Here is a 22355-nt window from a genome sequence, read left to right as displayed (position 1 = left end):
ACCAGCCACATACCCTACTGAAGACACCTTCACCGACTAAGCCAAAGATGCTGTGCACCACTGAAAAACACGAAAATGTTCAGTTTGTAACATCCATGTTCAGTATAACTTATAAAGAAACTAACTGTTCATTGGCCTAATATTGTGTATATAGATTCAATGTTCTTCAGCAAATTTCGTATCAGTTGAGCGGTAGATATATGCATACCGGCTGCTGTTATCTGTTATGTCTGCAAGGGTGCTGTAGGTACGGGATAAATGAACCAAGAGAAGTTGCTAGTAGTTTGCGGAAACTGCGTTGTGGCCTGGCTGATGTGTACGGAAACGCACCGCAGTTGCGCGTAACATGTCGTTTGGCTAAACTCTAGAACGCATTTATGCAAATATCACCCGTATGAAAAGATTCACGCGCGGTAATGAGCTCCAGAAGGATCAACTCGATCTGAAGTCCCGCATCACTACTGCGTGCCTCTCAATATCTCGGTTTAAGCAACTAGAACCACCGGAATTCTCCCACAGAGAAGGCACATAGCTATATGCGCAGACCCGTGTCGTCATCTGTTTCTGATTACGTAAAGCGTGAATAAAAGACACGGGAGTGAACAGAAGTTGCCAGCCAGGCCTGTTTTATTGGGCTTCAGGCACTCGACGTCTACGAAAAAGAAATGACGGTCCGGTCGGGCAGCTTTTCGTCCTGGCGAAGTCACCTGCAATTTTGAAATATATATGTATACCTATTTTTATCCGAGACACCAAAGGTTGGTGTGCTTCTTCTGCACTCGTACACTGCGCATGACTTACGTGCTGCCAGGCGGCGATTCATGCTGTGATAAAGCATCCTGCTTTTCGGCGATCGCCTTTGCGCGCTGGTGCCGAACCATTGGATACCAGGTGTACACAGTGCAACCCACGCCGAGAATGATCGCGACTGCAACTTGGAATTTAGATATTCCACGGGGTAACCTTATCTTAATCATTTTGCGTCTGGCTTCTGTCTAGTTTAATCATAAAACTTTTGAGCCACCTAAGGACGCGTGCCTCGACAACATGATCTCGTCGTCTGCAGCTCGCTTTAGGGGAGCAGCTGTGGATTGGATTGACTGAAAAAAAGTTACACTTTTTTTTAAAGCAAGGTAGTTATGACGTTTGCGTCTGTGTACAGAAAAATAAAAATGTCTCTTTGTAAATTATTTTGTACTTTAAATGTAAATTTAATTATTTTTACGTAAACGACGTCAGAATTAGTCATAAAACTTTGGTGTGTATTTTATCATTCATTGTAACGACATTTTTTCGCGCAAGACAAGCCAAGCACACAGCAAGAGCCATGCAGGGAAGAGCACTTGTCGCAATTTTTCGGCGTTTAGGCACTTCCCAAGCTATGCCGAAAAATAAAAGCAGCGCGAAGCCAGCAAGTAAACACGGCAAATCCGCTGAGGTGACTAGCATACTTCGCAAAATTCTCTGCGCTCAACTAGTTTGTTGCCGTTTATTTTAGGATACCAAAGGAGCCGAGCAGACAACCGGCGCTGTTTACAGTACGAACACTGGAACAGTTGCAATTCGAGTACGCGCAAAGCCGGGAGCTAGTGAAAGTAGAATCACTGGTGAGTCCTCAACACTGTTTCTGTGTTTTGCCAAATTTAGCGCTGACATTGTCGCAGATGTCAGCGACGACTCTGTGGGCGTCCAGATTGCTGCACCGCCCGTTGATGGAGAAGCAAACACGGAACTAATCCGCTTTCTGTCGAAACTCCTGAATCTTCGTAAAAGTGACTTGTCGCTTGAAAAGGTTAGTCTCTTTATTGGAGGTCCGTCAGCTGTCGCTTATGCTGCTTCCCCCCCCCCTTTTTTTTTTCCTTTCTCTGCACAGGGCTCCCGCTCCAAAGACAAAGTTGTCATGATCACAGCACAAGTAAACGTATCTGACGTTCTTAATTTGCTCAAAAAACAAATAGGTGTATGATATTAAACACAAATTTTCGCCGTAGTGCTGCCTTTCGTGTTGTCACTGAAGGCTACATATCCCGCTTGTGGCATTGTCAGTGTACCTAAACAAATAAACATCGTAATGTATGTTGTTCAGAGGCGACGCCGTAATTTTCGACTTCCCTGGAAGTGCAAAAGGGCACTCTGTCGCTTGGAATTCCGTGCGGGTTATTATGCTTATATGGTAGGACAGGAGGGCTTTTATAAAAGTCTTCCCGTTAAGAGTGCCTCCATGACATGCACGTAGTAGGTTCCAAGTGCCAACACAAGTTTTCACCTGCAGCTTAAAAAAAAAAAAAACGCACACTTGCAGATGTCATGTGTATCATCACTTTGCACGTGCAAAAGCACATGCATTTAGTATGCTTGGGTTTGTTTTTTTAGCTACAATAAAATCTACTCCACATATTGCCTCACATACTTTGTGTGGGTTCCCCAGTATATTTAAATGTTTCAGTACAATCTTAAAGGGAGACCCAAAATTTTAGCCCGAAGTCTACAGATTGTTATTTTTCAGATTACATTTTTCATGAAGCCCTGTAATTTGTGGTCTGTTAACCTTCCTGCCTTGACCAGCTTGTGGTCAGTACATTTGCTGTATAGATTGTTAAAACACAAAAAGTGCTGCATTTATAGCTCCACTCTATAACTGGAAAAACTTGAGTGCCTCACTTTTGCAACATTGCGTAAGATCTCACTAGCTGCACTTGCAGAACCATTTGTTACCCACTCTTTCTGGAGAGCTGTGACGAAAAATCCCACACATCCCACAAACATACATACATGGAATAGGTGTGTTCATTGACTGCTGCAACACGAAATCTATGGTAAAAAGAGTGCACATGTGCAGTAAGTCTGCATGCATTGGCACACCTCTGATAACACATTTGTTAATAAGCTGTCAGTATATATATTTACTAATAATAGTATCTTATATTGTATACTTCTGTAAAACACTTCTTGAAAGATTGGCCCCACACATAAACGGCCTGTAATGTAGTGTCGCCTGCTCAAATGGTATAGCAGAGATCCTTCATTTTGCTAGTATTATCTTTGCTTTTTGTAATGAATTTGTGTTGGAATGAAATACAAATAATTAGACATTAGTTAAAAAAGGTGCCTAGCATACCAACATGCTCATTAGTTTTGGTAATGGCAGTGTTTTGCTGACACAATGAGCTACAATATTGGTCTTTTAATCCACAGAACATAGCTTGTAAAACAATGCTGCAATAGAATAGAAACACCCAGAAATTTGATTTATTTGTCTGCTGATGCAAAGAACACTTGTATTTCCGAACTTGTACCTAGTATGCAGTATCACTAGGCTATGGTTAGGCACTGATCAAACCATGTACCTATGTGGTCATTTATAGTTGATGCCAAAAGCCATCACTCTAGTTGGAAAAATGGGTCATTAAAATGCTAGATCCAATTAAAGGAGCGGACATGGCAGTACGCTGCTGCATCCTGCTGTAGCTGTAACACAAAACAAAAAGAGAAGAGAAAGTCAATAAAAAGTATAACAAGGTTACACAAGTGATATGGAAATCCTCAGGAAAAGACTCATCCGGAGCGTCCCGACGTGTATTGATAAAAAGCGGCACAGTGTTCAAAAGGTCGACATCTGAGGAGGAGAGGCAGGAAGTCACATCCTGCGAAAGGGCCTGGCGGGCCATTCCTTTTTCCTGTTCTATGACTGGGTCTTGCCGTTAAAGCCGTCAGCCTCCAAGAAAACCCCATCTTTTCAAATTCACTATGGCAAGTAGCGCTGCACGGTTCATAATTCTCCTGTTGAATCTTGCAGATGCACAAACTACTTCAACTTTGTCTGCTACAGACCCTACAGATGGACCAGCATCTACTCCTGTATCCCACAAGGAAGTCAATCTCAACTGTACTTTCGTCTCTCCTCTGCTGGACTGCCGTGGTGAGCAGGCGCACGTCCCATTGTTACCACCTGTGTCCGAGAAGCTTTTGAAGGCAGCCCAAAGTGGCAGCCCCGTTACAGTACTTTTCTTGGCTATCAAGTCACTTGGCTCCCTTGAAAATGGCTCTATGCTTTTGGAAAATATAGAGAAACTGCAAGTTGTCAGAAGTGACATTTCTACTGTGCTGCCAGGAGCATTCGTGAAAGCAAAAGGTCTTCATGCTCTTGACCTGTCTGAGAACAAGCTGGCATCAGTTCCTAGCAGTGCTTTGCAAGACCTCTCCAGCCTGACATCACTAAATCTGTCAAACAACCTTATCACGGAGCTCAGCACAGACGCTTTTGTGAACCTTCACAGTCTCAGGATCTTATCCCTTGAGAAAAACCGAGTGTCTTCGATCGCTGTTGGCACTTTCTACCACATGGAACATTTGGAAGACCTCAACTTGTCGCATAACAAGCTGTCGGCAATCGATTCAAAAGCATTTGGCAAAACAACACTGGAAACCTTAAGACTGAGCTCAAACCATCTCGTATCAGTTTCATTAGAAAATTCTCTCGCATCCCTCAAGCATCTTGACCTCACCCACAACAGTCTCACGAGTGCAACAACGAAACTTGATCTACCAAGCCTTATCACACTGAATGTAAGCTACAATGCCTTGGACCAGCCAAAATTTTTTTCGCTGGCTTCGTTGGAAATCTTATCAATATCTCATAACCCAATGACAATGATCTCAAAAACTTGGCTGGAGCCTCTACTGAAGCTTGAAACTCTGGACGCAAGTTGGTGCAAGCTCAAAAAAATTAACAGCCAATCTCTGTCAGGGATCGGAAGTCTAAAGCTGCTTAACCTTAGCAACAATGAAATTTCTACTGTCGACTCTACAGCATTTTTGGGACTGCACTCGCTTGCCACCCTCGACTTGTCAAACAATAATCTGACTTATATCAATCAGAACCACACTGCAGACCTGAACGAGCTGGAGTACATTGACCTGTCACAAAACAGCATAGAATACATTTTTGCCGGAGCCTTCACCCGTAGTCCCCATCTAAGAATCATTAAGCTGAATGGTAAGCCAGTTTTTATATTTCCTTCTTATTTGGATTACATTGTTTTAAAAGGTCTATTCAAGAGAGCTTAAGAGAGAAAAAGGTAATGCCTTGTAACCTGTAGCATTTCCAACTATCTGGCAGAATTATTACTGCCAAGCTACTGTCATAGGTATCAGAGCTACAAAGATAAAGTTAACATTTCTTAATAGGCTGCTAATAGCAACCACTTGAGATTGTGTGTGGACTGGTTGTTTTCAACTAGATAATTTTAGATTGACTTACAAGTATTAAGTTTACTACATACAACACCAACTGTGTTGTTCTGCTCATTGCCCTTGTTGATTAAGTAGGTGTTGACAGCAGTTATTGTAGATTAAACCATGAGTTCAATTCTTGCCACAAATGGGTCACTTTTCTCATTTTATTGAGTTATATTGTCAGTTTGGTGTGCCATAATATAAGTTTTTGTCTTGGGTACTACCTATAAGAACTCTATCTGCTATGCTAAATCAGTTCTGGAGATTTCGTGCAAAGTGGGAGAACGGTTATGAAAGTGATAATCGGCATCTGTCCATTTGTAGCACAAGGCTGCAAGGAAATCTTTGGAGCATTGTGCTGCTAACGGGCAGATGTCACTCTTTTCTTTTAAAACTGTACCCTCTTGTTTATTATTTTTTCATACATTACAGCATTCGCTTGTTCTATGCATCATTTTCAGCATGGGGGAAAATTAAACTTGTCATCCAATATGAGGCATCTCTAAACATCATCATGCTAGCCGCTGGCTAAAAGCTCACTCGCATTTGCTTGTTTTATAATTTTTTTATCATAAACTGATAGTTTGCGTCGATTATTCCAACTTACACCCTTTATTTCTCTCTGCCGTAAAGACCAAAAAAAAGTTAGTTCCCCATTGCAATACAGTAACATATGCCCAGTCATCTCCCAAGATTTTGCGGTAAATGAAACTACCTGCTAGCATCGTTAACATGTATCACTGGCACAATTCAGTTTGAGAATATTCTTAAAACAGTGATTACATAATTACTTCTTTATGTTTTGTTCAATAATTACTTTATTCAGCATATTGCCTTTACGATCTAATAAAAATAAGATTATTGCTCATTTATATTTTTTTATGAATTTGTTAGCAGTATTTATATTTTTGCACCAATCAGTTGCTATATTTGTATGACATCTGCTTTGTGTTCCTTGTTTTTTATTGTTGTGCATTGTCCTTCCCCTTCTGAAATATGCAGTGTAGCCCAAGGGTAAAAGAAATAACCTGAGGGTAAAATAAATGTATCAACATGTGTTACCCACTTTTACGGTAATAAATAAAACTGGCTCTCTATATGCAGTACAAATTTTAGTGCAAGAAAAATTCTACTAGCAAAAAGAAGGCAGTTAGGGCTCTCTATGTCTAATCTTTTGTGCCACTAACATTGGCAGCTGCATGCCAGTTTGCTTAGTATCATATCTACTTTGTTCAATTAAATTACAGTGACAGGCCATCCAGTGTAACTATAAGGTCACAGTAAACAATATTTCACATCGCAGTGCCTAAGGCGTTTTGCACACTGTAAAGCAACAACTGTTGCCCGAGAGCAACATCACACCTTGTATTATCGTAAAACAACAAAGTATATAACAACACTAAGAAGGTCAACTGCAGAGAGTGTAGATCACAAACTTATGCTCAGACAAAGCAATATTCCTTTGCCTGTTTTTGTGTTAATTGTGATTTGAACCATGTGTAGGTCCTGGCAGTTTTTCCTTCCCCACTGCTATATGCAGTTGTGTTGCAGCTTGCAAGAGACGTGCATTTGCTGGGTATCAAGTGCACAGAGTGCTTGCGTGTGTGTGCATGTGTCTATATGTGTGTTTTATTACTGCCCAGCCTTGTATGGATGGATACTGGATATTGTAGAGCACAGTCCTTAGCCTTTCTGTTTATCTTTGTCAGCAATCTAGTGTACCATATTTCTAAAGAAGATTAATACAATTATTAATACTAATGCATATAAGTAAACTTGTTTATCGGCGAATGACCTGTCGCCATAATGCTTATTTACTTTTTACACATAGCGGATTTGTGGTTCCATTCAATACTTAGCAATCAGTGGTACAAGTGGACATGTCACTTATTTGGTTTTCAACTCTTGCAGGAAATTTTCTTGGCTGTGTCTGTCAAGTCCAAGGCTTTGGCATGCTCCTGAAATACAGAAACTTTTCAGAAGAAACTCTGTCTTCGGCCGTATGCGACGATAGCACACGCATTATAGACTTTGATTTTGATTCACTTCAGTGCTCTACAGAGACCGTGCCAATAACTGAAACCTTGTTTTCAACAACTAACGTACCCAAAGTCACATCACCAACAACCTCGGAGCCAAACGTCACACAACCTACGACAATGGTGCCATTTAATGGGCATCTCACGCTAGTAAACGTAGAACAATATGACGACAAACTCTCGGTCACATGGAATGCACATAGCGTTAGCGATCGTCTTGATAAACTGAGATGCCTACTGACTGTCGTCATTATTGGGGCAAAGGTGCGCACCGACTTGCCTGGTTCTTGTCCTCCAAGTTCACAAAACAGAACGTTCCACATCTTTAAGACAAAGCCGGGAGTTAAGTATGAGGTATGCTTAGTAGCATTCAGAAATGAAACAGAAGTGGCTCGTAGTTGCAGCATTGTTAACACAACTGATATCAAGTCAACACCACCAGTTACAGTACCTACAACGGTTCGAGTGAATACAACAGGGCCTGATGACAGCACTGTGGCTGTCACTCATATTGACACATCAGCGGTTACAACAGAGAAGGAAATTCAGATGCCAGTGCTGAAGACAGAAGAGGGCGAGTTCCTGCATCATCTAAGGTTTCACAGTGGCCTTTTGGCTGGACATCGGCTCATTCTTCGATGGCATTTTGTACCTCCTTTTCCAAACCAGTCAGATTGTCGTTTTAATGTGACGGTGCTCAGTAACAAGGATCTACTGACACAGACAGAGGCACCTTGTTACACTTCCGGTCAAGTCCTGGTGGCTCACATCAGTGAAGACAGTGATTATGATGTGTGCTTCAGCCAGACGGTTCTGCACATTCCTGGAGACTGTCATGAAATCGTGCCGGCAAAGCTTGCCTACAACAGCGATGTTGCAGTTGGGGTCGCTGCTACTGGGCGCCAAAGACTGACTCGTGTACCTGTGGCTCTGCTTGTCATGGTTGCTGCTTTGGCCGTAATAGCAATCCTTGCCATCGCTTTGTTTGTCCGCAGAAGACTCAGAAAGCGAGCTATAGCTCGTAGGAAGGTGGGAGAAAGTGTGTTTCATTTGCAGATGAATCGTCGCTCGGGAACCTACATGGTCCAAGACGCTGCTGAGGCACGTACCACACTCACTTCGTCAGTGTCCCATGATGGGACGAAAATGTCACAAAGAGCGTCATCTATAGATGAACTGTGACAAACTTTGTGCCGGGAACTCATTGTGCACATTTGGTATCTATACATGGATCAAAAATATGTACATAAGTCAGCTTTGTTCATATAATTATGTCATATTGAAGACTAGCATTGTAGACATTGCTAATTACCTTTTTTTTGTGATTTCATCGCATCTATTTTATATTATAGCATGTCAAAGCTCCAGTGAAAATAAATTGCTTGTCTTAAAACCATAAAAATCAAGTGAAGATTCACAAAAGCGTTGTGTACAGAGGTGCCATTTACTCTAACTTTTTCTTCACCCTCATTTCCTTGACAACAACGCTTAGGCAGTCTTAATATCTGCCTGCATTGTGTTCTAGACATGCACGCCGCTGAAATTTACCATGTGTAAATAATGAACATGTAGAAGTAGTGTGAAATTTAATTTCAATTTCACTTCCACTCGAGTTGTGGGTGCACCCACATCTCAAATGGTGCTAACCCCCTTCTTATTTTGTGTTGCATGAACAAATTTCAGCAGGGAAGTCTCTAATGCACTACATTACTAGGTAAAGCTTGCGGGCTTTCTAAGCACATTGTTTCTTCAACATGATTTGTGAAGGCTAGCAACCAAAACTGGTACTGTGCTTCATACATAACATCTGATTCACTGCATACACAACATTTTATTCCAGCAGGTTCATTAGGATATGCAATGCAGAAGAAGGTAAGGAGCTTTTAATCACCACTCAGCTTTCAAGAGAGCAGTGCCAAATGCATTATGCTAGCAGGTAATCTTAGGTTCTTAAATGTGTTGTCTTCTTGTGATCTTTAAAGGCTGATCTTTTAACTATGATTACAAATACAGTTGAAATTCAATTTCATGAAACACGATTTTACAAATGTCCTGATATGATGAACAAATTCGGATTACCCCTCAGTTTCCTATAGGCTTACTGCTTTTAAAAACTTGAAATAGCCAAACAAACTGCTCCGCTAAAACCGATATAATGAAGCATTCCAGAAAAAAAGGTGCATATAAAATGACGTTTTTCAAACTTGTGCCATCTCGAAAGCCTAGCAATGCGCTGCCAGCATAGGAGTGGTACAATCGACGTAGTAGAGGCATTCTTGTTTTAGTTCTTACAAAACTGTAGCTGAAACTGCACTGAGTAATATCTGTATATCTCTGTTCAAGGAATTGGGTCAGTTCCACCATATGGTGAAGGTGTGCTACTGAGGTGCAGATGGTGAGAGCTCGCATTAACTCACCTATGCACTTTCTAAGCACGCAGGTGAGAGGTAATAACAATACACCGACCAGGTAACCATTCCGAGTCTCTGCGATACAACTTCAAGTATGAAAAATAACCCCATTTTCGATTTTGCACGATAATTCGGGGCCTCAATGGCTTTTTTGACATTAAACTGATTCACTTCAGGACTAACACACATTTTTTGAGATTCCGTGATAGTTTTATATGTTCAAAGAAAGAAATGTTACTGTCATAGGACGAAATGTGGCTATGTTAGATGCTGCCACAGTGGTCTAGTAGTTATGACGCTTGACTGCTGACCCAAAGGTCACAGGTGCAAATCCTGGCTGTCACTATCATATTTCGAGAGTGGTAAAATGCTGGAGCTCGTGCGCATAGCTGTACATTAAAGAACCCACATACATGCGTATTAAAAAACCTAACTTGGCCAAAATTTTTGGAGTCCTCTACTAAAGCGTCCCTCATAGGCATATCATGCATTTTGTACATTGAACTCCCAACAATTATAAAGCATGAGTTGGAAATGGTGAGCGTTTTAGTATTTTATTCATTCACACAGCTAGTGACCCTCCTATTAAAGTAAAGCAAAGCTACACTTTAAAAATCGAGGAAAGCAAAGTTTATCTACTATTCTAACCACACACGTGCACAAATTCTTGTTTTGAACTCTAAAAAATTAAGTGTAGATAGCCTGAATGATTACTTTACTTTATCTTGCTCTTCTTAACCTTTTCCCAAGTGTGGAGCTTCACTCCAATCTTATCTTCTGAGTACTGTACATTGCTCACAGGTCGAAATGCGGCAATTTAGGACGATTTAATGCACATGCTTTGTCTCTACTTATTTCAGTTCATGTTTTGTCAACATAATTTCAACTCAAACACTTGCATCACAGGATACATTACCTTTTGTGGTCAGATTTGCAATGATACGACTGCTTTAATTCCCCAAGCAAGCTTCCTCCTACACTGAAAAATAATGGGACAAGATTTGGAGGGTTGGCCTTTGCTCAGTCGCAGATCAAAGTTCAGTACAGTGGTGGAATAGCCTCTAAGAAGAATGCACACCTGTGCTTTTGAAAAAATGCTTTGAATATAGCGCATTTCTTGTTTTTACTGAAGTGGATGGAATCCTTGCTTGAAATAGTGTGTGTTATGAATAGGGAAGGAACATGTTTTTCATATGTTTCAACAATTTTTGACAACTCCAAATGCGACCATGAGGCACCGCACTGTAATAGTTCTCAGAAATTGTATATCTACAGACTCGGAACATTGCTTCCAAAAAACCACTGCTGCAGGACTCTGGAGTGGAAAACAGGTTCAAAAAATGGCACAACAGGACCAGTGCAAGCGGTACCAACAGCTGGACTGAAAAAAAATCTAACTAGAAATGTTTGTAAGAAGATGACGAAAAGGATGAAAAAATTGCAGCCCGGGATAAGAAAAAAATTGAGCTCACGACAGCAAGATGGGTGATTGAAAGCTGTGGAGGGGTGAGGCTTCTAGAGAAAGGCTTTCTAGCTTCACTAACGTGAAACCATAGAAGCATACAGTATGTGCCAATGTTCTCCACAACGAAATTACTGATAATGAGCAATGTGAGACAGAAGGCTGGCCTGACTGAGGTAATAAACCACATTGCTTTAAGAGAGACTTTCTTGATGAGGCACTAGCGGTTGCTCGATTTTGAACACATGCTCTGGCACTGCTCAGAATTGGCCGGTGCGGCTTTTCACGGTGAAAAGTGGTGGCAGCGAATACTGCACAGTGACGCGTTGGCGGACCAACTCAGGGCTCTCCAGAGGGCCCGTGCGGCAGCAGAGGGGCCTGTACTCTCGGTCCCGACGTGAGAGCAGCCAGCATCAGTCCTGGACCGATCCTCAGGACCTTAATAAAGTTCTTCGTACCATAGCATACTAGCGGTGCCAAGACCAAAACTGAGCATGTCGGGAAGGGTGTTCGAGCCTCAACAGAATCTTCGATTATTTTGTTGGGCAAACTGTTGCCTTCATTTTTATTGGAATGGAGGCGAGTATAGCACCATCACTTTTCAGATGTGTTTCAAAAAGTGGCGTTTCAAACAGATAACTTTACAGTAGAAATCTGTGTTTGCCTCTCTGGTGTTAGGTAAGAAACTTGAGCACCCTGGTGAATTTCATTGGCGATTCTTACACTGCTGCTAAAGCAAACATGATGTTTTAGGCAGTGACGACGAACCTTTCACTCATAATATACAATGTACAAGCCAGTGACGGGTACTGGAATTTACCCAATTTATGTATTTGGCGCATACCCGTCTAAGATGGACCGTGGCGACATGACGCACTATGAAGCCGGGACCATAAAGTGCTTCGTCCCTAAAAAAAATGACAGTGGGAGAGGGCTTGCACGGTCATAGGCACGTGTTCTAAATTCTCCCTAAAAGGGGAAGGGTGTGCTTGCTCAGTAGGTTACGATAGGTTATTACAAGCACTTGTGCATGGTAGTTAAAAAGCTCTGCTGCAGTGTTTCAATCTGTGAGCACTGTTATTACATCCTTGGCAACTCCACATCTCCACTCCTGCTGATTGTCAGGCTACACCATAGTTTTAGTGTCATCTTGAAATAGAGAACAGAATGTACTGCAACGAAACTAAACATGTCATACCACCTCTTTTCAGTACTCACTCCCTTCTCTCTGGTTTGAGTAATGGGTTAGGGGACCTTAGCAGACAGTTGTTTTTCATATGACAAGGGATAAATAGTTGCCAAGTGACAAAATGGAAAAAGTGAACCACGTTAACATTTGTAGTCCGTACAAATATCAACATAGCCCACGTGAAAATTTATATTCACCTACAAGTTGTGAGACTGCAGCTGTGAGATGCATGTTTTTGAAGCCTGTGACATTGATGGTTATGTTTACATAGTTTAACAACTCAAAGATACTCAGACTACGACATTCACTGTAGTGGAGGCCTCCGAATAGTTTTGACCACCTGGAGTTCTTTAACGTGCACTGAAACTGCACAGTACACAGGCTTCTAACAGTTTGCCTCCACTGAAATGTGATTGCAGAGGCTGGGAGCACACTCGCACCATTTAGTCGGCTGCCAAGCACTGTAACCACTAGGCCGTCATGGGCAGTTTGCAACACTGAGTCTCTGGATTTTCTAAGATGCAACTCTACTCTTTTCATGTTACAAAAAATAATCAAGACAAAAACAGGCATTGTAATGTGCATTCAGCAATGGAGAGCTGGTAAAGAAACTACACAGTGGCATTGCTGCACACAAAACGGCATCTCATGACAGCCTTTTGAAGCATCCCTTTGCATTACGAATAATGTTGCTATTGCATAAGCGTGACTTATTATTGCAGTTCAGAATTCCCCACTAATGTGACAAAATGAACGTGTTGAAAGTTGACAAATGGAGTTGGGGCAGTTTATTCGTCTATCTGGCTAATCACATTTTCTGAAACAAGCTACATGGCATTATTTCGTGGACACCCTTGTTCTCTTGTTCCAGGAGAAGTTATCACCGTAGTTCTTTCGAGGCGGTCTCTTTGGTGCGGGTTCATCGATGTAGTAGTCCCATCCTGGGGGTGAAGAAAAGCTCGATTAATTGTAGTCAGTGTTTTTAAATTAATATGACAGTACACTGCAACACTGAAAACAATGAAAGGGAGTTACCATTTTTCTCGCAGAATGCCATAGCAGCTTCCTTGTTTGCAAAATCAAGGTTCATGTTGGACAAAGGATCACCTCTGCAGTAGAAGATTTTCAAAATAATGATAATAATCAGCACACTAGATTTTCAGATGAAAAATAGAACTGCCAAGGAACATGCCCTTTCAATAAGCTGCTGAATACAAAAAGTGTTGAACACAACTAAGAAATACTATATTAGCAGCTTATTTAGATTCTTGACTCAAGACACGTACAGTCAAATGCTTTATAAAGAACAGTGACGTAAGAGACGAATGGGTGTAAGAGAGACCAGTGTGGCTGCATAACAAGTGTTGAAAAGAAGGTATACATGGTACACTGTTTGCAAGAGACACCTCATATCAAAGACAATTTCTCCCCAGTGCATGTTTGTTATATAGTAGTACACAGAATACACACAATATATATCCTTTCTTTTTTGTTATGAGACATCGATTTGCATGTTTAAAAAATCTAAGAAGCATGTTAAAACATCTAAGCCTGTTGTATATCTTATCATATGTGCTGCGAATAATAAAATTCAGTTGGTAGTCAGCGCTCGTGTTGTCCTCTTTGTCTTCCGTGCCTCGCCTTTCGTCTGTTTCTTCTAGCACCTTCGTGCTCGCGCTGCAGCCCTTATTACCATCTAAGAACAGTAGAGTATTTCTACAAAGCTCTAAATAAAGTTGTCTGAACATCAAACAACACGAGAGAGCACTGATGAGCATTCAATCAAGGGAGATACAGTATCTAAGCAAGAGAACACTGGAACCGTGACTCACGTAGAGCACCAGCCCATGAGCGGATTCTCCCAGCGTTCCCGGTTGTCAAATTCCATTTTCCATCTATGAGTGTTGTGGGTTCCAGACTGCATGGCGTTACGGGCAGGGATGAAGATGCGCACACGTCGTGTCTTTATGTGCTCTTCGGGTACACCACTGAGACATGAGATGTCCATCTACAAACACAAGGGAAGGATCTTTTTTTGCACGACCACACCAAGTTCCTTTTACTATGGAACACAATGAAATAAACCTGTGCTTAAAGTTTGAGTTACAATGTAAAAAGAAAAAGAGCAGCTGCAGTGACAGTGCACTGAAAGCACCATGTAAGTCATTTCGCCAAACAAACAGAAATTGAAGAGACACTAAACTGAAAGACAAAATTGGTTTGTGCTGATAAACTGCTCTTTGAATTGCCATAGTGCTATTCAAGCGTTCATTGTAAAAGAAAACTAGGGTCGGGATTAGTTTGAACTTCATGTCGAAATCTTGACACTTGAATGTTGATGAGGCATCAGAAATTCCAATATTTTTTTATATATATGCTGACCACATTTGCTCGATAAGACTTTAAAAAACAATTAAAGTATCTGTCTCCTGTCAAATTCAATGCAATTCATCTTTAATATTAAGGAATTACATAATCCCTGACAGCGCGTTTAAAATTATGACACCACAATGGGCTCGTGAGGGAAACTGAAGCTTGCAGAACCACCTGTCATTTCCTGTGCATTTTCTCGCTTACCAAGCATCCTCTCACACACACACAAAAAATACTATAGGTAATACGAAAGAGTAATTAAGTGATACAAGAGAAAGTTATTTTTTTCTTTGGTGTCCCTTTAAAGCTTTCACAAACGTCTGCCTGCAGTGTTGGCTCAAACCGGAGTCGCATGTCTCAGATTAGACCATTTTAAGTGACACATACAGCTTTATACACACTGTATTCTGTATTTTTTTGGTGAACTTATCTGCTCATGATGCTACAACTAGCATGAAGACAGATGTATATATATATACATGGGACCAAAACTGCATGGTGGTATGCCCTTCTAGAATGTGTGATGGACAGAAAATGTCCTTATAGGAATACATACTCATCAATATCATACTAGTCACTGAAATCAATCATTACCAGCTGAACTGTTAACATTTGTGACACTGCAGTGTTATCAGAGTTCACAAAGTCCATCCACTAAGATTTTCCTTTATCATGAGCCCATCCACTCACTTTTTTTTTTCTGACTTTCTTTTGATGAACCCACAGGTTACCTTTGCTTTTACTGCACATATATTATCTACATCAACCCACCGATGAAAGTTTTGACATTACCCAGCAGGCCAGTTCAGCATATAGACTTGCACTGTTCGTCCCACATATATCGGCCTACAAGGTCAACATTGCTGGGATATGTATTTATTTATGGGTCTTCCTAAAAATGTTCAAGCGCATGCCAAATGTTGCACCTTTTATGTACTTCAGTGGCGCATGATTTGACTCTATGTACCACCACTTTATCTTGTCCTAGTTAGTATTTTTGCATGCGGCACTAAACGCGAAAAGTGCATATCTCCTCTTTCTTAAGTCAAATGTATTGTTGCTAATGGTGAGAATTTTGGTATGCAGCTCAATCTTACTGAAACCAAATTAACTGAAAAAAACTTACAAGTGCTCCAACATAGATGTGAATTGACAGAAATATGCACAGTACTGCACCTATTCATAACGAAACCTAAATAAGATTTACAATTGTGCTGGCACTCAAAATTTTGGATGTGTCAAGCAGCTAGTTGCGTCTTATTGATGATCAGTCAAAAACTGTTCAAATAAGGCACCCAAGCTAAACAATTTTACTAAATAAGAAGTAGCTGCAGATACTGTTCCACAGTGGTCACTTCGACGAAATGAGCAAATTGATCTGGCAGTGCTCGATAAAAACACGGCAGAGCGAACTCCAGCTGACGCCCAAGTAGTGCAAAATGCAGCACATAACGAAAATAACGGACCACATATTTACGCCGCACTATCGACCGTACCGTCACTTAAAAACCTGTATGTACAGCTACCCATTTGGGTTTTTTTTTTTTTTTTACCTGAACGTGCGAGCGCCGACCATTCTGTCGATCACAGCGGCGAAATCAAGGAGCATGTTTACGATGAACATTCCTGTGCAGCTGTCTCCTGCTAGGCTGTTCCGGGAACCGGGCACCCGGAACGGGCATTTAGACTCGGCGGTTGATGCTCGCGCGTTCAGGTTCAAAGAAAAAAAAAAACATGGGCAGCTGTACGTGTTCCAGAAAATTCGGTTGAACTTGACAGTCAACCGGGCACCCTTATCTTGAAACGACGTTTGTTAAGCGCAGCTTACTGGCGTGTCGATAGTGATGGTTTCGGCAAGCTGTTTCTTTTTCTCGATTTCAGCAGGATCCTTCAGAACAACGTCAGCATCCTCTGGTACGTAGTCCGTGACATGGGTTGAATCGGACGACGCCAGCCGGGAACCAAGGGACCGGGGTAAGCTATTCAGGGCCAAGAAAAAGGGGACAGCTTCTTAAAACTGAAGCGCCTCTGATAGTCAATAAATCGATAGATTTTTTTTTTTTTTTTTTGCTCTCTACAACGAGAACTTGGTTATAAACATAAGTTTTACGACAACGTGATCACGGAAAACTGAATAACCTTCAGAAACTGCAACCACAACATTGGTCATTTTTGGAGCGTGAGCAAACTTCATATATTCATTGATACATCGAGGAACACCAATGTGCGCGTTCCTACCTTTTCGCACAGTTGTTCAGCCATAAATGAGAGAACCTGGTCGGAAGAAATCGAGCAGAAAGCATACTGATCCCCCGAACGGTTGTTTAGAAACCAAAATTTACAGAAATGTCTGGATATGGATCGGATTGGCTCAATTAAAACCATTTTATAGTTTTTTTCTTGCACCACTAATATACAAAAAGCAAAAAATTTTAAATAAATAACTTAATATAACTGTTTTATTAGTCGCGTAACACTCTTATTGTTTTGATAAAGTACATTGTTGCGAATTTTTGCACATCATCATCACAGTGGTTTGCTAAGTTTTCGCGGGATTTTTCGGGCCCGGTAAGTTGGTAGGCGTCGGTCTGGTTTGCATGTTGTGTGGGTTCTTGCGGCAGCGCATCGCAGGATTTTGTTGTCAACGCTAATGAAAAGGTAACTATGCCCATCTTGAATGTTTGAGCGTGACTGACAGTGCAGACTCGAGTTTCGACAATGCTCTCCACACGGTAGAAACATTTCATTGCATACGCAAGTTGGTACGCTTTGTCATTCCTTTTTCTCATTGTATGCTGAGCACTTAACGTCGAGTGGACATGATGCGCTCGCAGCAATCGGGAGGTCCGTTGACTTTTGTTTGGACCGGGGTAAGCTATTCCAGCTGAATTTGTAAAAGACTATGTCTACTTAGGGCAGGTAATAACCGCAGAGCCTAACCACGAGATTGAAGTAACTAGAAGAATAAGAATGGGGTGGAGCACATTCGGCAAGCACTCTCAAATTATGACAGGTAGATTGCCACTATCCCTCAAGAGGAAGGTATATAACAGCTGTATCTTGCCGGAACTTAGCTACGGAGCAGAAACCTGGAGACTTACAAAGAGGGTTCAGCTTAAATTGAGGACGACGCAGCGAGCAATGGAAAGAAAAATGGTAGGTGTAACCTTAAGAGACAAGAAGAGAGCGGAGTGGATTAGTGGACAAACGGGGGTTAAGGATATCATAGTTGAAATAAAGAAGAGGAAATGGACGTGGGCCGGGCATGTAGCGCGTAGACAGGATAACCGCTGGTCATTAAGGGTAACTAACTGGATTCCCAGAGAAGGGAAGCGGGTTAGGGGAAGACAGAAGGTTAGGTGGGCAGATGAGATTAAGAAGTTTGCGGGTATAAATTGGCAGCAGCAAGCACAGGACCGGGTTAACTGGCGGAACATGGGAGAGGCCTTTGTCCTGCAGTGAACGTAGTCAGGCTGATGATGATGACGATGATGAAGTTATTCCAGTAACAAGGCTTTAGACCGCGTGCTCTGCCATGCGGTGCAGCGTTTGAACGATTGTGCGCGTACAACTGCTACATTTTGACTCAATGTTGGTTACCATGTGCGTTCTTTCTCGGCATAGCCGCCGTCGCCGATCGCTCGGGTTTTGTAAATGGTAAATTTTAGTATTTAAGCGCGAACAAGCGAGCGACAGACAATGCCTGGTGCTCGTTTTTACGGTTATTCTTATAGAATATGCGTGATTGCTCATGACGTACTTAAGCTTGAAAAAAAACGTGTCCGAGAAAGAAATTGCCTATTCATTTGTGGATTCATATCGTGCTCGCGCAAATATGGGGTTTGCCTTGTATTTATAAGGATTAGCGGACGTGCTGTTCAGAAAGACCCCCTTTGTAGGGAGAATTTAGAGCAATAGGTCTAGTGAGCAAGCAGTACCTGTATTTAGTCTTATTGCATAATTGCCGGGTTTCTGGCTCACTAAAGCACAAAAAAAAATGTATGGGAGGCACACAAATGACAACGAATGCTTGTTTTTGTGTCGTTTGTATTCCTTCATTCCGTTGTGTGCTTTTTATGCCGTAGTGTGCCAGAATTATGTGCCACTAGCCCGATTCACCGCTTTGATCATGCTGTATTTTCTATACGCACACGAGTTTGCTTTAATCAAATTACATTACTGAATGCAGCCGTTGTCACTTTTTTTGTGTGTGTGATGTTCATGTGTACTGTGTTAATCAATTTAATGTTTTATTGTTCTTTAAATATCAAACTTCAGTGCTTGTTACCTGTCCATGTTTTTGTTTGATTCAGTTCAGTGTAATAAGTAGTTCTGTGGTTCCTTCAGGGCTCGTTATAGTATTCATAAAATTACAAGTGCACCTGTAGCGGACACTTTCAAAATCGCACTTTATGCTGTGTTAGGTCTTAGCACAACGGACGGAAAGTATTGTACAAATCGGAAAAACTGTGAAGAAGTCGAGGCATAAGGATATTTTAATAGCGCTTTAGCTGTGGTAATGCACATGCTACAGCTGTATTGAGCGGTATTTATCTTTTCCAGATGTCGTTTGCAGTAGTTCATATTCAAGAATTTAACACGGTCACCGTGGTACCATGCAAATGGATCAGAGGACAAGCATGTGCATGGCCTCCAACGAATGCTGACGTCACTGCTCGACTGGCCAAAAAGAGTGTTGATCTGGAACCGCACTGGAAAAGATATGACGTCACTTTCATAGGCTTATACTGTACGTGAACAACTCAAGAAGGTGGCCATGTGCCTTTGTTTTTCTTTATGCATTTTAATTTTATTTTTCAGCTTCCTATGAGAAAGCAAAAGGAAAGCTGAATGACTTGCTGTGCCAAAGTCCAAGCAATGAAACTGAAGCACCTCCTGCCAAACGAAAATGCCAGAGAACTTTCCAGAAAACCGTGTATTTATCAGACAGTGATGGTGACTGCAATTCTCCATCAGTGCCGTCAAGAAGCATCACTTCAGAGAGTTGTAATTAATGTTTACAAGCTTTATTTGCTGAGCTCTTTCTCATTTCATGCTTTTGGATAACTGTTGAAATACATTTTTTTGATATCCTAGGTGCTGCTAAGAAGACTGCCATAGTTTATGAGAAGCCCTCACCACTTGTGAAAGAGGAGCCCTCAGGTACAGAGTGGAGGTGTTTTGATGATAAAATACTTGTAACATGTTTGTGCAGCAAAGGCATGAAACAATATTGAGGACATTTGCCAGCTGATTCATATGTCAAACAACGTAATGCTCTTTGTACTTTTTCTAGCACTCTTAAAATAAGTTAGCACATTTTAGCAGTCCGGCTATCTGCTTGTCAACCAGCATGGCTCTTTTGATTATTAATGTCCTTGATAGTCATATATCACCTCTAGTGACTTCAAAATATGGCATGCCTTTCAATATTATACGTGCTTTTCAGATCACTCACGGGGAGGCTCCGCAGTCCTACACATCGAAGGCAACCAGTCTTGTTTTTCTGCTAGAGGTATGTTTTCTCTTTCTTTAACAGTACAAATCAAGAGCTAGTGTGAAACTAGCCTTGCTCTTAAGATTATTTAACGGCACGTCTCTTATGCGCAGTAAGCAACTAGGTAAAAAGCGTTGCGTTACAAGCGAATGTCTTGGTAACCAAGCAAGAAAAAGAATTTTTTATTTTGCATGCCTTGTTTTTATGTGCTACTGGGGTTACGTCATGGCATTAAGCAGTATGCTATCCCTCAAGTTGGCATCACGAGATGCGTTTTCTGTTGTCGGTTGATGACACGCTCGCATGATGTAGCAACAAAATGCTTTCAAAACATATTGTAGTAGTTTTAGGTTCGGAAAAGAAAAGAAATAGAAGATAATAGGGACAGAGCACTACTATGTTAAGTAAACAACAACTCGCCCAAGAAGAAGTTATTCTAAAGACGTTTGTATTTTAAACAATGCACCAAACTTGCAGTGCAGTGTGTTAAGCAACCAAGGTACGCTACAACTCTCCTGGCCAAAAAATTGAGGACGCTAGAGAAAGCATCTTGCTTTCTCTATTTCATGCTCAATGTTTGTCCATAAAAGATTATTTAACCACTACATAACTGTGTGAACCTTTTATCACTGATTAGATGCTGTGATAAGGCTTGTTTTAATGGGCTTTTTGACTAAAAGTACTTCGTAACCGCACATAGCTGTCTCAAAAGACCTTTTAGCAGGTGTCATTGTGTCTAGGTAGTTCTACACTGTAAGAAATGTTTAAATATGTTCATAATTGTAGTAATCTGAATTGAATTATTTCACACTAACTGCCAGGAGTCTAGCATAATTGCTCTTGCAAACAGTTATTCCCTGCCTGAGCTAATTGCGTGCAAGTGGTGTTCCATCCTGCTTTGTCCTATGTATCAGAGCTGAGGGACCACATCACAGTCCCACAAGCTCCAAATATTTTTCCCCTCTTTATTTGTTCTGAATTTGCGGCGGTGGCAATACATGCTCTACGTCGGCTGATTAACCACTACTGCGTAATGGTCAGGAATGTCGTTGCAAACAGTGCATGTTCTGTTGGGCTATTGTTCGTCTGACCTGTTGGCTCTCGCATGAAATGTGGTGACCTGGTGAGGGGCCCCGCTAGCTTCCTGTCGGTATAATGTGCGAATTGATTTAATGCGCATTTGTGAAGGCAAATGAAGTGCTACAATTATATAAACTATTTCTTGGTACATTCGAACATAATCAATTTGGCAATTACACACCAATGACAGCTAATTTGTTATGCTTTGGCTATGTGTTGAACATTTTTAATAAAAAGGGTTATATTCTCCCCTTCGGAGATTTCATGGGGAGCGTCACCCAGTTTCAGCTTGTTAAACTGGCAGTATTTAATGCTGCAGAGTCTTCCGAGCTGCCTGCACAGATGCAGCCTGTACTTCACCGACAGCATGATTGTGAAAACGGCCCTGCAGGACACGAGCAATCATTTCAAGATGAATTTCACATTGTCGTAGAAGGTAAACACCTAAGTTAATCTTCTTAATTCTTTAGGTTCTACGGAAAGTTATGGTAGCTTCTCTCTCTTATGTCTGATGTTTTCTTTGCGAGTGTTAAATTATCCGGGTGCAGTGTTGTTTTTGTTATTCGAAGAAACTCAAGTGAAAGATTTGAAAGTCAGTGTATGATGTATGTTAGAAAAATATCCAACATTTGGTGGGAAAAAAAAAAAAACTGGGATAATTTGAGCGTTCGAAACCTAATCCCCTTCAATGTAGTCCCCTTGGGACTCCGCAAACTTCTCCCAGCGGTGCTGCCATTGTTGGAAGCATTCTGAGAAGGCCTTTTTCGAAATGGAGTAAGCTCAGCTGTCGGTGCAGCCATGATGTCCTCCCTTGTCGAAAATTGCTCTCCTTTCAATCTCCTCTTGAGTTTGGGAAACAGCCAAACGTCGCAGGGGGCCATATCAGGAGAGTAAGGAGCCTGACTGAGTAAGGAAATACAGGGCTCTGACTTTTCACCAAAAAAGTCTGAACCAACTGTGAGGAATGTGCAGGAGCATTGTCGGGATGGATACGCCAGTTTTCTGTTGACCACAAATCGAAATCTTGTGCCGCACAGCATCACGTAGGCAATGGTCCAAGGACATCCCT

The 22355-nt window shown here is 41.4% G+C and overlaps 4 protein-coding genes and 1 long non-coding RNA gene across 7 annotated transcripts in view; 3 read left to right on the top strand and 2 right to left on the bottom strand.

The window, feature by feature from the left end:
* Positions 1–599: 599 nt before the first annotated feature.
* Positions 600–1169, bottom strand: LOC142815199 (uncharacterized). Its single transcript, XR_012895105.1, has 2 exons — positions 802–1169; positions 600–707 (listed from the first exon to the last, which is right to left on the bottom strand). It is a non-coding gene; the product is annotated as an uncharacterized LOC142815199 (long non-coding RNA).
* Positions 1170–1285: 116 nt separating this feature from the next.
* On the top strand, positions 1286–1990 carry LOC142815156 (UPF0235 protein C15orf40 homolog). The gene is made up of 4 exons (XM_075894123.1): positions 1286–1438; positions 1499–1607; positions 1665–1792; positions 1874–1990. Exons 1-4 carry the CDS (start codon positions 1328–1330, stop codon positions 1964–1966), a joined length of 441 nt encoding a protein of 146 aa, XP_075750238.1. The 5' UTR covers positions 1286–1327; the 3' UTR covers positions 1967–1990.
* A 1435-nt stretch (positions 1991–3425) lies between these two features.
* Positions 3426–8676, top strand: LOC119187185 (uncharacterized). Its single transcript, XM_037435406.2, has 2 exons — positions 3426–4996; positions 7147–8676. The coding sequence occupies exons 1-2, from the start codon at positions 3748–3750 to the stop codon at positions 8454–8456; spliced, it is 2559 nt and encodes an 852-aa protein (XP_037291303.2). The 5' UTR covers positions 3426–3747; the 3' UTR covers positions 8457–8676.
* A 4418-nt stretch (positions 8677–13094) lies between these two features.
* On the bottom strand, positions 13095–17080 carry LOC119187172 (NADH:ubiquinone oxidoreductase subunit 18). Its single transcript, XM_037435403.2, has 5 exons — positions 16948–17080; positions 16538–16688; positions 14169–14344; positions 13372–13445; positions 13095–13277 (listed from the first exon to the last, which is right to left on the bottom strand). Exons 1-5 carry the CDS (start codon positions 17010–17012, stop codon positions 13174–13176), a joined length of 570 nt encoding a protein of 189 aa, XP_037291300.2. The 5' UTR covers positions 17013–17080; the 3' UTR covers positions 13095–13173.
* Positions 17081–17229: 149 nt separating this feature from the next.
* LOC142761659 (uncharacterized) overlaps positions 17230–22355 on the top strand; it is a 37843-nt gene continuing 32717 nt past the window's right edge. Inside the window, exons 1-6 of one of the 3 annotated variants that reach the window (XM_075894121.1) lie at positions 17230–17367; positions 19273–19459; positions 19531–19716; positions 19807–19872; positions 20159–20224; positions 21606–21722. In XM_075894121.1, the coding sequence (XP_075750236.1) occupies positions 19273–19459; positions 19531–19716; positions 19807–19872; positions 20159–20224; positions 21606–21722 (622 nt within the window). In that variant the 5' untranslated portion in view covers positions 17230–17367. Of the gene's footprint in view, positions 17368–17471; positions 17580–19272; positions 19460–19530; positions 19717–19806; positions 19873–20158; positions 20225–21605; positions 21723–22355 lie in introns of those variants that run through there. The other 2 variants (XM_075894120.1, XM_075894122.1) reach the window with 2 other exon arrangements.

The sequence above is a fragment of the Rhipicephalus microplus genome, chromosome 1 (genome assembly GCF_043290135.1).
Source record: "Rhipicephalus microplus isolate Deutch F79 chromosome 1, USDA_Rmic, whole genome shotgun sequence".
NCBI classification, from domain to species: domain Eukaryota; kingdom Metazoa; phylum Arthropoda; class Arachnida; order Ixodida; family Ixodidae; genus Rhipicephalus; species Rhipicephalus microplus.
This window is presented reverse-complemented; position numbering and strand designations above follow the sequence as displayed.